Source organism: Trichomonas vaginalis, chromosome IV, assembly GCF_026262505.1.
Source record: "Trichomonas vaginalis G3 chromosome IV, whole genome shotgun sequence".
NCBI classification, from domain to species: Eukaryota; Parabasalia; order Trichomonadida; family Trichomonadidae; genus Trichomonas; species Trichomonas vaginalis.
The window spans coordinates 20,433,092-20,447,093 of record NC_067206.1 but is presented as its reverse complement, the minus strand read 5'-3'; the positions used below and the strand labels follow the sequence as shown (position 1 = coordinate 20,447,093).

Sequence of the window (14,002 nt, the reverse complement as noted above, 5' to 3'; positions counted from 1 at the left end):
TTCACAATCTTCATTTTTAAATTGAAGTTTAACCCATTCAGGATTTAAACAATGTTTAATTAATCGCGGAATATCTGACATCATCTATATATAGCTTCTTTTATAAAAGATAAAAAAATAAATTATTTTAAAATTAATGTTAATTTTTTAATGATTTATAAATAAATATATTTTAATGCATCGTCTATATATAGATGTAACAAAAAAAGTCACTAAACCCGTCATATCATACTACTTTTGAATAAAGATGGTTTCATCTTCATTATTTAACTCATCTTGCTCTTGATCAGGTTTTGGATATTTTCCAGCTATATTTGCACTATCTTTTTCTTGGACAATTTCCTCAATATGATTCTTCAACGAGATTATCATACTAAGAAATAGAGATGAATCATAAAAACTTCAGTAAATTTGAATATTATCATTAAATGGCATTTATGACATTAAAATCAAATTTATTGTAAAAAAAAAGAAGATGTATATATAAGTAAGCTTATAAATAAATATTTTATTGTCTTTATTCTTCTGTTGGCTCTGGGTTGTTAAGAGCGTTAATCTCGGAAACAATTTCATCATATTTTGCTTTTGTATCAGCATCTTTTGGTTCTCTGATAACTACACAAGCAACGGCTGATGTTCTCTGGGCAGCAGCACTAATTTCTTCCTTTGTTGAAAGGAAAACATATGGTTGTTTCTTATTCTCGCACATAGCTGGGAGATGGGTGATGACATCCATTGGTGTAACATTACCACCAAAAACGGCAAGACCCTTTTCATTCTTTTGAAGTAATTTCTTTGTATCTTTAACACCATAAACTAAATTCTTTGATTCGCAGCTTGTTGATATCAATTCTTTGATCTTTTTTGTAAGACGATGGCCAGCAACTGGTGATGCTATAGGAATAAGCGGCACTGTGCGTGTGTGATGCTTACCCATGTTTTTTCTTTGTATTGGTCAGGTAAGGCTAAATTTTTACCCTTAGCTCCAAAAAGCATTTCTCCAAAGAACCATAATGACCATAAAATGAGAGTGATTGTGTTGAGGTATATCAATTTTATTATAGCATATAGCGAAAATTCAATTCCGTTCTTTCCAAAGATTTATCATTGGCTTTTTTTGTATTGTTTCCTGAATATATTGCCAGGAATTTTTTACAGGTTACCGATGAAAATTAAAAATCATTGACACATTCTGTAAAACAACTATATTTAACATCAATTCTTCAATTTTAAATTTAAGCTTACCAATATATTGAAAAAGACTTTAACTTTATTGTTTGATGAGAGCTGGAACACATTGATGCTGAAATCATGTGATGAGGGTTCAATTTACTTTAATAAAGAAGATTTTCGTTGTTGACGAATGAAAAGCATTATTAATATCGATAATAATGATGACCAAATGCTTGATCATTGATAATTTATATTTTGTCTTCAAATTCTAATGGAATATACTAATATTCTAAATATACGATGCTACATTATGCCTTTTACTAGATATCAGACTAAATAATCCAGGATTTTTAAGATTTTTAACAACGACTACTTTTTTTTTTGAAAATTTTTTGAAAATTTTTTGAATTTTTTTTGAAATTTTTTATCATTTTCATGAGTGAATTCCCTTATGACGTACTTATGAATTCTGCAAAAGAATACAATAATACTTTGTGCAGATTATTTAGGTTACAAATATCAAGTGATAGCGATATCAATGCTTTTTTCAAAGAATTAGATAATCAAATTTCGAAGTATATTGAAGGTTATTATGGATATGATTTTCTTCGTATAATTTCAAATGCTATCAAAGGGAATAATCGATATATTAAGTCTTATTTGAAATTAATGGGTAGATTTGTTCAAAAATATCCTCAGTATCATTGGAAAAATATTTCATCAATTGGTGAATACATTTTAGATAAATATTTTTGGATTAGATTAACTAAACCAAATCAAACAAAAATCAGTCACTTATTAAAATCACTTATTTATGATGATGTGAAATTACTTGCTCCTCTCACAGAAGAAGACAGTTTTTCTCATACTGATAGCATCAAATTTAATGACTTTCCATGTGTGGAAAGACAATTATCTCTACTTGAAACATGTTGTTATTACGGCTCAGTTAATTGTTTCAAGTTTTTGAGAACAAAATTCTCATCAGAAATCACAGAATTATGTCTTCAACTTTCATTTTTAGGAGGAAATCCTGACATTATGAGTGAATGTTTGAAACATCACAAGCCAGATAAGAAATGCATGCAATATGCAATCATGTCTCACAACATAGATTTCGTTACATTTCTCATGAACGAACATGAAATTCCAATTGATGTAGACTATTGCATAAGATATGATAATATCCAAGCATTTTTAATTCACTATGATCAAACAAATGATATCGCAGGATTCATAGCTAAAACTATTGAATACCCTTTTGTTTGTGAATTCATTCTTTCCGCATTGCCTGAAATCGATAAAAAATACCAAGGAATTCTTTACTGTGCTAAAACAATTTTAACTAACCGCTATCACTACACTAACGAAGAATATTATGATTTCAAAGATGATTCCGGAAAAACAATTTTACATTATGCTGCCATATATTTTCGTGATGTTGATTTTGTTTATTGTGATGATTTTGATTATTGTGATGATTTTGATTATTGTGATGATTTTGATTTTTTATCCAATTCATCTCTCTTCGACATGCAAGACAATGAAGGGAAAACTGCTCTTTATTATGCAGCAATTAATGGTAACAAGAATTTTGTAAAGTGGATGGCTGATAGAGCAAATTTTGAAATAAGTGATAATGAAGGGAAGATACCTCTTCATTATGCAGTAATAAGTGGTAATGTGAAAACGACATTAGAAGTCATAGAAAATACCTATTGTATAAGAAAAAGAGATAACAATTCGAAGTTTCCTCTTCAGTATGCCGTCAATGATACAAGAATGTTCGAATCCCTTGTTTTTGATTATAATACACGAGAGAAGTATTACGAACTAGAAGATGCTTTGGAATGCTACCAAGATGCAAATACAGACATACGAAATTTCATTTCGAATTGGTAAAATGGCCTTTGGGTTCCTGGGGATGACTAAATCTATTTAGAATATTAAGGATCTCGTTTGGAGAAATTCCAGCCGTTATTTCTCCAAAATATAAGCTTCTCCATTTTTGTAATTATTAATGTAAAACAAGACTGTAACACAATCTCACTTGAGTTTTTTTTTGGATTTAGATGGTAAATAAATTGACATATTGCAGCAGCATGTTATAACTATTCGATTCTTAGTAATAATTATAAAATTTTATGATTATATAATAAATGTGAATTTGGCATCGGCGCTACGCATCATTTAGCATTCTGGGACTTATGTGCCTTGCTGTTATGTAAAAAGTTTTTTTGTAGGCGGGGATTGAATGTGAAAATAAAATTTAGTTTTTTTTTTGTGATATATGGATTTTTTAAGAAGACATTAGAGATGTCAGTCTCAATTTTAAAAAATTAGAAATGAATGATAAAGATATGCCACTTTTTCGTAAATTTCCAAATATGAGTTTCTACAAAAGATTTGATGAAATTTCCGCAAAATTAACAAAACTCTTCCGCACTAAAAATTCACTCAAAGAAACAGCAGCCGAATTTGACGAACTTTCAAGGACGCAAGATGAAGAAAATCCATTCGAATGCGGACTTGTTGCCCTTGCCAAGTTTGGAGAAATGCAATGCTGGCAAAAAATTGAAGACAAGCAGAAGACAGTTAGAACGGCTGTCAAAGCAGCTCGTTTATTCATCAAATCTGCTAATTTCAATTTCAGCATTTCAAGAAATCTTCGTGATACATGGTCTGATCCTCTTGCTGATGGTCTTCATTGCTACCGTGTAGCAGCTGATGTTCTTAAAGGCGATTCAAAGCCAAATCTTGCTGTCGTTCTTCTCCTTGAATTAGGAAAGACAGAAGCCCAATTTGACCTTCTCCACTATGCTGGAAACACATACGAAGAAGCAGCTAACTTATGCCTCGATCAACACCTTTCTCCGCCATTATTATTTGATTCAGTTTTCAACTGCGTTGATTGCTACAGCCGTGCTGACCGTCTCGATCTTGCTCTCCTCGTTGTTGATAACGTCCAAAACAAGCTCGGAGAAAGCGCAAATGACCAAATCAGCTCCAGCCAATTAATGAAGGCTCAGCTTACAAATATCAAGATACTCAAGGCCCAATTACTTCTTTCAGCCTTCAAATACGCTGATTGCATTGCTTATGCAGAGAAAAATCTTGAAGAAGGCGTTGCTCAATTATTCAAGCAATTATGTGACGCTACAAAGTCGAACCAGATTGCTGTTATCGATTCTATCGTCAACCAGGCAAGAAGTTCTAACTATTTCACCGATTTGCAGATTTCTCTTTTCGAGAGGCACCACTTCTTACTCTCTAAGAGTATCGAGGCTGCTTATGCAGAACTTGCTCAGTAATTTATATATATAATTATTTTATGCTTTCAAAATGTTAAAACAATAATATTTTTATTCCTTTTCTTACAATTTCTCGTATTCACATATATTTCAATATGATTTTGTCATAATTTTACTAAATTTTAATGATTTGTTGGGTGTTTTTCAATGTTTAGGATTTGATATATCACACCCAGCACCATATCGTCTAATTTGAAAAATTCTTAAGTTAAAGCATTGTTTGATGTAAGGAATTATAGTACTTTCAAAAAGAAATTCTGAGTCTATTGAAAAGTCAATTGAATAATTTTTTAAAGAATAAATATATACTTAATTGCAAGTAAGATTTAGTAATTTTGAAATTTTGAGATTTACAACACAGAAAAATAAAATACAGAGATGTTCATTCAGTAGCTTCTAATATTCATAATAATGGCCAATTTCACCCTTGTTTCGTTTGATGTTCAGAATATTATTTTGATTATTGATAATTTTGGATAAACTAGTACAGTATACATTGTGCGTCGCCTGTAGCCTACAGCTACAGTCACCGACACAATGAAAAAAGTGACAGAAAACTGACACCATACGGGCGCGCATATGTACGCATATATGTGTAAAAATAAACGTTCATATGTAAACTAACCTTTATTCACTAGCAGGAGCTGTGTTGTTCGCTTCCATTAAAATGTAAACTTTACGTGTCAAAAAAATTCTGTCACGTAAACTATTTATGTTGAGATTGAGTACCAGACTCTAATATAAGTTCAACCATTATATTAGAGTCTTTAGGAATTTCATATGGTTCTTTTACATAATATTCCTTTTTTTGACCATCAGTTGATTCTTCAACTCTTTTGAATGAAAAGCGCTTATAAAACTCAAACACGAGTGCATCTTTATAACCAGTGATATCGTAAAATTTTGGTGGCACAAGCTGTTCATTCACATTACATATAAATTGTTTGTTATCATGAGCAATATTACTCAACGTTACTAAAGGCTCAAGGAGAGGATTTATTCTTATCTGATAACCGACAAATTTATATGTTGGTTTGCCCTTTCGCTCAAGGATAAACCTGATATTCGCTATAGTTATGAAAAGCTCATCAAAGTACTTATATGTTTTTTTATCTTTATCATTTTCGTCAGTGAAATCTGCTATGGTAAAACTATAATATACATGCATTCGCGAGATATATTTTTTTTCCCATAAGTCTAAAAATTTTGCTTTCGATGGAATTACTTTTTGCGTGAATGTTCTACCATGGTCATCTTCCCAAACAAGCTCTGGTTTTCTTGATGTTGTGTCTGTTTCAGTGGTTTCTAATAACGCAGTGATGAAATCCAACACATCTCCTAGGGACATGTCATATTTATAATTCAAGGCATTTTTTTCTATACTACTGTATGAAGGTAATGTTATGATTGGTGATGTACCTTTTCTTAATACATTCAATTTATTTTCATTTGAATCATAGTAACAATCAACAAATTCTCTACTTGCCTCAGTCATTTTTTCCATAAGACCTTCATTCAACTCCTGTGTAGTCATGTTGGGTTTTATGTAATATCTCATGTCAAACCTTTTTTTCACTGATTTTGATGAATCTGTCATTTCTAATGGAATAGCAAGAAACTCAAAGTCTGGATGCTCAAGACTTATCTTTCTTATCTCAAGAGCTTTTGACGCAGGATATTCAATGAAGTCTCTCGGTAATTTATATGAGACTGTATTACCACTTATCGTGCCATCATTCATAACATGTTCATAGTATAATCCATCATATTTAGACATTTTATATGTAACTAAAAGATGGAGAAAGTTATTAATCAAGTAGATAAGATTCTTCATGATGGAGCACGTAAGAATAGTAAAGAACTAAACAATGCACTCATTATGCCATTTTCTGATGATTATCCATTTTGTACTAATGGTGTTTATTTCTACTGCGGTAAGATGGGTTCAGGTAAGACATATGGTGTTATTCGTCATATAATGATAACAGACCGCTTCACTAATACTCCATATTATGACTCAATAGTTATCTCAGCAACATCAGGAACAATGGATAAAACAGCGAAGACATTTATGAGTCAAGTTAAAGCACCAGTACTGAAAAAGGATGATAAAGAACTTATGCCTTATTTAATGAAGAACGTTAAGATGAAAGCAAAGTATTACGCTATTGTTGAGTTCGTTCAAAGTAAGTTCGAAAAAATTTCAGAGGAGATGGAACACATCTTAACAAAGCATCAACTAAGGAAACCTGATGGAAAGTTTGAGTATAAGAAGATTGCAATATATGTTGTAAAGAAGTTGAACAAATATCCTTTCACAAAGTATCCCAGTAATTCTCTATTAGTGTTAGACGATTATGGTGGTCATGACTTATTGAATGACCCACGTTCACCATTAGCGAACTTCATCACTAAGGTCAGACATTATAACTATACTGTTGTCATCATGTGTCAAACATGGAGACATATATGTTTAAACATTAAGAGACTATGCACTGACTTCGTTATCTTTCAAGGTTATTCTATGAGAGACTTTCAGTCAATGATTGAACAGTCAGGAGCAACAGAAGATTGGGAAGAGTTATGGAACAAATACAAAGAGCTACCAACACCTCGTTCATATATGGAAGTTCATATAGTTGCAGGAAAGACGGACTTTAAAGAAGTTAAGCAACAAAAGATGACATTATTTTAAGAAGAAATAAATGGGTTTTGGCGATTATGTTAAAGCTGGATGGGGTATGGTGAAAAAAAATCCTGGTCTTGTAATAGGTGCTGGATTTAACATTGCTAACAAACTTTTCCCTCAAGTTGGTCAAGTCGGTGGTGTTATCGGTAGTCTTGGTGAAAGAATTGCAAAAACTACATTAGGTGAAGATAATGCATTAACGAAGAATCTTAAAGCATTCAATAAAGCTCTTGGTGGTGACTTCAGTAGAGACAAGCCTGTTGAAACACCTATAGTTCAACCTCAACAAACTATTGACAACAATAAGTATAACGCATACATTGGAGGAGCTATTTGGAACAATCATAAGCCATTAGTTCAGTCAGTACGTGTACTATCAGACATGCCATGGATTAATGCTATTAGTGGCACTATACGCAGATAATATATTTTTATGAGGTTTAAATGAGTGAACAAGAGAGGAAACTCATTGATGAACGAGTTAAGAAATGGGAGAATGAACGTCCGATAATTCGTACCATAATTAGCGATCAAAAGTTCAAGCAGCATACATTTGATTTTTTGCGCGATATATATAATGATCTTGCTTTTGATTACAATGCTAGGCAATACTTTGAGAAAGAATATGTTCAAAAAGGTCGTATTAATTTCCCAATGAGAAGAGAAGGCTTTTTGATTACATCAACATATACAGCACGTGGTAGAGACCCTTTTACAGACGCGGTTCGTAACTTTAAAGCACGTTCTTCTATTAATGATGATCCAGATTTCTACATACCTTATTTTCGTCCACCTTCGCATCCTTTACGAACCAGTGATCCTGGATATGACGCTAAACGAAGATATATAGAGACGAAATTAGCTAAATACAAGGAACCTAAGGATCCAAGGACTGGAGAAGTAAAGGAATCACATGTCAAGATAAATAAGCTTTACAAAGTAGTTGAAGAATTGGAGAAACGATCTAATGAGATTAACGCTGAGAAGAAAAAGGAAGTACCAAATATGAACAAACTAGATAAGATGATTAAGGAATATAGAGGATTGGCGAATACATCGAGCGTTCTAATAAAGGAAGTAGAAAACACGACAAAGCTGCAGAAAATGATTCATGATGAATTACTGTTAGGTGAATTTTCTATAAAACAAAGACAGAGTAACTTAATGGGTGAGGCTTATTATTTGGAGAATTGGTATAATGAGAGGTTAAAACAAATGTCGACTCCAACACCAACTCCTACACCTACTCCTACAGTAGCTCCAACACCAACTCCCACTCCTGAACCAACAGTAGCTCCAACGCCAACTCCTACAGTAGCTCCAACGCCAACTCTGACACCAACTGCTCACGCAGGTCCTCCACCAATGTCGAGTAGTCATGGTATAACATTAAATAAACCAACACCTACACCAAAAATAACTCCTGTATCACATCCTAGTACAACTAACCCAGTATCTGATTCAAATCAAGCGGAAAGATCACAGGTTCTTAAAAGAGCTAATACACCAACTGCTTCCCCTATTAGAACACCAGAGCCAACTCCAAGAATCACAAAGGCGCCAACACCTTCACCGACTGTTGAACCAACTCCAGAACCAACAGTACCTCCAACTCCATCTCCAACTCCATCACGACACCTACAAAAGCACCTACTCCATCTCCAACTCCGACTAAAGCTCCGACACCGTCTCCAACACCAACTAAAGCTCCAACACCGTCTCCAACTCCAGCTGAACCAACTGATGCAGAATCTATTCAAAATTGGTTAGACGAAGAAAAGCGAAAAGAAAAGGCTGCAATTGATGCTGCACTAGATAAAAACACACCACCACAGACACTTGGTGGTTACATGTTAAAGAAAGACAACATTCAAAGACAAGAACGTGCATTGAGTGTTGCCAGAGAACATGCACAAGAAGAGAAGAAAATAGTTGAAGGAGAAGCTTCAAATAGAGGTGGTCCAGGAACTTACAAAGGATCAAACTATCCAGCAGAGAAAGCCTCGAGTGATAATGTTGTCTCAAGAGCTACTGATTTAGTTACCCATGGTATTCTAACTGGTGCAACAGCTGTTGGTAGTGCTATTGGAACCAGTGTTGACACTGTTGTTGATACTGTAAGAACTGTTACAAATCCTACACCTGAAGATAGGAAGGAAGAATTTCTTACTCTTAATACAAAGGCAAAACCAGGGATATGGATTGGTCGTGGAATTTTAAATGCTGGTAGTGCTATTGGCAATGGTGCTTCAGCGGTAGGGGGATGGCTCGGAAGAACAGCAACATCAACCGCAAATGGAATACTAACAGGTGCCAAATCACTTGGTAATTGGGCTGATGATAAGTATACAAAATATTATGAAGAAAAAGCTCGTAAGGCTAAGGAAGAAGCTGAACGAAAGGCGAAAGAAGAAGCTGAACGTAAAGAACTAGAGGAGCTTAAGAAGAAAGAAAAAGCTCGTAAGGCTAAGGAAGAAGCTGAACGAAAGGCGAAAGAAGAAGCTGAACGTAAAGAACTAGAGGAGCTTAAGAAGAAAGAAAAAGCTCGTAAGGCTAAGGAAGAAGCTGAACGAAAGGCGAAAGAAGAAGCTGAACGTAAAGAACTAGAGGAACTTAAGAAGAAAGAAAAAGCTCGTAAGGCTAAGGAAGAAGCAGATAGAAAGGCTAAGGAAGAAGCTGAACGAAAGGCGAAAGCAGCAACACCATCGCCAACTCCATCTCCTTCACCATCTCCATCTCCTTCACCATCTCCATCTCCTTCACCATCAATAGCGGCTCCTGTGAGACAATTTGGTGCATGGGGTGCTGATTTAGTCAAAGATGCTGCACAAGGAATTGGAAAGGAACTGAAGAACACAACATTAGGTACAATAGAGCGTTTTGGTAATCTTACGGATTACACAATTAGATCAGCTGCTAATCTTTTATATAACCAGACTACTGATAACGGTACTGATGAATTGGCTGTAAACGGACTAGCATCAATTAAGAAATCAGCAGAAGATAAATACGATGAATGGAAAAAGAATATTAAGGGTGAATATAATAAGTATGCATATCCTGAAGAACATATGAAGTTAGGGCTTACCAGACTAAGATCAAAATATGGTAATGAAACAACAAATACTACAACGCAAACGACGAAAGCTGACAGAAAGATTGATGACACTCCTACTCCAACTCCTGCAATGGCGAACATCACAACAATTGCTCCAAGAGTTCCAACAGGAGAAGGTATATCAGGAAATGTTTCAACTACTCATAACATTACTGAAGCAGCTAATGTTTCAGCAGTTGAGCAACCTGTTGTTAATGTAACTCAGGAAAACGCTACTGAAACATCAACACCAAGACAGGATGTAAATAATGAACGTCCAGAAGTTAAGGAGGTTGCAAAAGCATACCTGGAGAAAAATACTACACAAGTTCTTGAAGCAGAAAAGCATCTCAATTCAGACAAAACACCATCTCCAACTCCTGAAGCATCAGTTCCTCCAGCAATTGGTGGAAATATACCTTCAGTATCACCATGGCAGAAATTTTATGGATTGTTTAAAGGAGCGAATAAGGTAATGGATGCTGCTGAGAATCTCCAAAAGTTCAAGAATGAAGTCGCAACTGGTGCAAAGGAAATAGAAGAGAATGATAAACAAGCTGCTGAATTAGCTAAACAACAAGCTGAAGCAACTAAACAAGCAGCAGCTCCTAAACAATCTATATCTAAGTCTCAAAGACAAGGTCCTGACCCAAGTGCTAAAGTCAAACAGAATCCAACACCACCTGCAGCAGAGAAGTCCAAGAAGGACAAGGACAAGAAGAAGGATAAATCAAAGAAGGACAAGGACAAGAAGAAAGATAAGGATAAGAAAAAATCGTCAAAAGATAAAAAACATAAAAATTTATCCAGTAAGAAATGAGTCAAGTCATTAAAGCATCAACTAAACAAAAGTGGTTAACTGAATATATAAAAGATGGTAAGGTTCCTGATGGATATTATGTACATACAATGAAAGACGGACGTGTACAGTTCCGTAAAGTCAAGCAACCTCTCAATGATGAACAGATCAGAAGGAAGATCTCATTGTATGAAACAAAAATAAAGGACTTACAAGCTAAACTCGAAACCCACGATACTTCTCAAGAAAACTAGGCATATCTTTAACATGACCTTCATTAATATTTTTCCTCCAATACTGTACTTCCATTTGTGACAACCTGTTTGGATTACCTTCACGCATACCTCTACCTGTCACTTTTCCTGTATTTTCGTTCTCAAACGTAACATCATACTTTACATCATTACCGACAAGTTCATGACCATCAATACTTTTAACAGCACCGTGTCTTCCTTGATCTAAAGTTTCTCCTTGCTTTAATCCATGCTCTATTTTTGTCCATATCTGATAACGTGGATATCTTGCAACACTTCCATCTTTTGCTCTTAACAAGTATGCACTTGTATCAACTGAATCAACTGTATAATAAGAAGGATCAAGATGTCTTCTTTGTTGGTTACCTTTACCCCATGTTCTTGGTTCAACTATGACTTGAACTTTTTGACCAGGTCTTAAGTTATAAAGGTTATTTTTTCTGACATACTCTTCTTTCAATCTTTGCTTCTTTATATATTCCTCATTATCCTTTTCTGTGAAATCATCAGGCTTTTGTTGTGTGCTTGAATGATATTCAGTGTTGTAGTCATTAATAATTTGTCTCATTGTATCTGCAGTGAAAGGTGGTGTTTTATCACCTTCTTTGAGGTTTAACTTCATATGTAACATAGTTCTAATAGTTCTACAGAACCTATTAATAATACCTAGTATTTATGATTGTATTTCTGTGTCGTCATGTGCTCAATGTTATGACTGACCAACAGATCTCGAACATTTTGTGTCGTATAAGCTGGGTCTTCATCACTAGTAAGTATTGTAGGCTTCATTTCACCTGTAGCTTGTGAAATGAACTTCTGCATTGCACTTAGAACATTGTTTGAGTTCTTTTCACTCATTGGGAACGCATAACCTTTTCTACTGTTACATTGATGAACAAAAAAAATATGGTGGTGTTCCACCAGGATTCTCAAATGTATCGAATTGATAAGCTCCCATATCAGTTGAATATATTGGTAGCATCAAATCCTCTTGTATTAAAGTTTTTTCTTGTTTACCAACAGTCATTTTTTTATTAACGTTAAAGTCTTACAGGCATTGAGTAATCGCTATAACCATCATGGTCTGCGAATTCATGTAATCTTGATGCATCAGGTTCTTTCTTCGTTGGTGCATGAAACCTTGCTTCATCATAAAGGTTCATATAATGGTTTGTCACGTTTGGGGTAGACCCAATTTTTGCATATTGAGGATATGAGTAATGATACACTAAGTTGAACCCATTACTACCATCATCAACATATATCTTTGGTGGAGGTTGTCTTATTAAATTCCTTCCTCTTGGGGCTTTGAGTTGGACGATCTGATCTAGATCATTGTAAACAACTCCTGTTGCAGTATATTCTGTGTTGTTCTCTGGGTTAATGTTCGTCATTTATATGAGAATAAAACAATTTTTACTCATAACAAATGAGATCGAAGTCAATTCTTTATGGTGCAGCTAATCTTCCAATTGAACCAACAAGCAATGTTGATTCAAGAACAACTAATAACATTGTGATAAAGAACTATCCATCTGGTACAGTAAGTGATGCTCCAACAGAGATAAAAAAAGAGGAAACAACTACGAACTCAGAAGCACCAATGTATCCTCCTCCTTTAAGTCCATTAACTTCCAACCTGACCTCATCGAGATCTGTGGAGACTTCATCGAGGATTGGTGTAGAAGAGTATTTACTTAGTATATACCAGAAGATATTGTTAGATCAAGACAAAGAGCTCTTTTCTAACTTAGTGAGCAAAGATCAGATCTTACTACCTAAGCCAGACTTGGAAGAAGTTGTTCACAGAATGACTGGGTTCAAGTGTGAAATAGATTTATTGGACCCAGACATCACATGTTGTGGTATTCCACCACCTTTCTCAAAAATAGCTCAGATCAGAATCATTGATGAGAACAATATTGCTCAAGAGTTTAAGTATGCATATAATGCTCAATATACTGAGTTAATAAGTAGGTATAATTTATGTCTTAAGTATGTTATTGTATGAGTTAGGAAAATATAACGTCAAGATGAAAGAATATCTTGAAAAGATAAACAATGAATAAAACTTATTGTTTACTCAAGTAATTATTTTAGAACGTTTCGACGTACTCCTTGATCTTATCAAGAGCTTCGAGCATCCGCTTCTTTGCATTGTACTTGGCGAGGATGGCTTGCTCAATGGTGAGCTCGAAGGCTTCTTTACCGATCGGACGGTGATCGCGAAGATTTGAGTGCATCAAGAGCTGCAATGTACTCTGATGGTAAATGGGAGCCATCTAGTAATGGGTACAAATGAGCATGTACTCCTGCAGTAAGTTCTCCTGTTTCAAGCGGGACTTGAACTCTTCGCGGAGATCTTGAAGCTTTTGGAGCTTCTCAGTGGCTTGAAGGTATTCAATGATGACCTTCTCTTGTTCCTCAAGTGTTGGGAGGAAGTGGACATAAGCTGTTGGCTTCATCAAAAATGAAGTGGTCATGACACTTTTTAAGTTAATGTCCGAGCCATACAGTGATGTCGAAGCAGCACATGAACCAAAGAAGAAGTCTTGCTGGGAAAAGACAAAGATTGTTGGTAACGCAATCCTAGCCATTTGTGTTGTTTTGAACTTGATCGTACTTCTGATCTTGTTCTACAAACTCAACAGAGGTTATTGTCTCAAGTAAACACTTATT

At 34.7% G+C, this 14,002-nt stretch overlaps 8 protein-coding genes across 8 annotated transcripts, besides 2 other annotated features; 4 read left to right on the top strand and 4 right to left on the bottom strand.

The window, feature by feature from the left end:
* Window positions 1–484: 484 nt before the first annotated feature.
* On the bottom strand, window positions 485–948 carry TVAGG3_0135660 (rRNA pseudouridine synthesis; the record flags this gene model as incomplete). Its single annotated transcript, XM_001300067.2, has 1 exon — window positions 518–937. One exon carries the CDS (start codon window positions 935–937, stop codon window positions 518–520), a length of 420 nt encoding a protein of 139 aa, XP_001300068.1.
* A 660-nt stretch (window positions 949–1,608) lies between these two features.
* Window positions 1,609–3,075, top strand: TVAGG3_0135650 (fatty-acyl-CoA binding; the record flags this gene model as incomplete). The annotated part of the gene is made up of 1 exon (XM_001300066.1): window positions 1,609–3,075. The coding sequence occupies one exon, from the start codon at window positions 1,609–1,611 to the stop codon at window positions 3,073–3,075; it is 1,467 nt and encodes a 488-aa protein (XP_001300067.1).
* Window positions 3,076–3,554: 479 nt separating this feature from the next.
* TVAGG3_0135640 (factor VIII-associated gene 1 family protein) lies at window positions 3,555–4,508 on the top strand (the record flags this gene model as incomplete). The annotated part of the gene is made up of 1 exon (XM_001300065.1): window positions 3,561–4,484. One exon carries the CDS (start codon window positions 3,561–3,563, stop codon window positions 4,482–4,484), a length of 924 nt encoding a protein of 307 aa, XP_001300066.1.
* A 459-nt stretch (window positions 4,509–4,967) lies between these two features.
* Window positions 4,968–8,929: a mobile genetic element.
* TVAGG3_0135630 (uncharacterized protein) lies at window positions 5,191–6,018 on the bottom strand (the record flags this gene model as incomplete). Its single annotated transcript, XM_001300064.1, has 1 exon — window positions 5,191–6,018. One exon carries the CDS (start codon window positions 6,016–6,018, stop codon window positions 5,191–5,193), a length of 828 nt encoding a protein of 275 aa, XP_001300065.1.
* TVAGG3_0135620 (protein of unknown function, DUF4106 family) lies at window positions 6,280–7,179 on the top strand (the record flags this gene model as incomplete). Its single annotated transcript, XM_001300063.1, has 1 exon — window positions 6,280–7,179. The coding sequence occupies one exon, from the start codon at window positions 6,280–6,282 to the stop codon at window positions 7,177–7,179; it is 900 nt and encodes a 299-aa protein (XP_001300064.1).
* A 3,295-nt stretch (window positions 8,930–12,224) lies between the features above and the next one.
* Window positions 12,225–14,002: part of a mobile genetic element that runs on past the window's edge.
* TVAGG3_0135600 (uncharacterized protein) lies at window positions 12,364–12,717 on the bottom strand (the record flags this gene model as incomplete). The annotated part of the gene is made up of 1 exon (XM_051224108.1): window positions 12,364–12,717. One exon carries the CDS (start codon window positions 12,715–12,717, stop codon window positions 12,364–12,366), a length of 354 nt encoding a protein of 117 aa, XP_051109094.1.
* Window positions 12,753–13,334, top strand: TVAGG3_0135590 (uncharacterized protein; the record flags this gene model as incomplete). Its single annotated transcript, XM_051224107.1, has 1 exon — window positions 12,753–13,334. One exon carries the CDS (start codon window positions 12,753–12,755, stop codon window positions 13,332–13,334), a length of 582 nt encoding a protein of 193 aa, XP_051109093.1.
* On the bottom strand, window positions 13,420–13,556 carry TVAGG3_0135580 (uncharacterized protein; the record flags this gene model as incomplete). The annotated part of the gene is made up of 1 exon (XM_051224106.1): window positions 13,420–13,556. A coding segment is annotated over one exon (137 nt), but the record flags the coding sequence as incomplete, so codon positions are not given.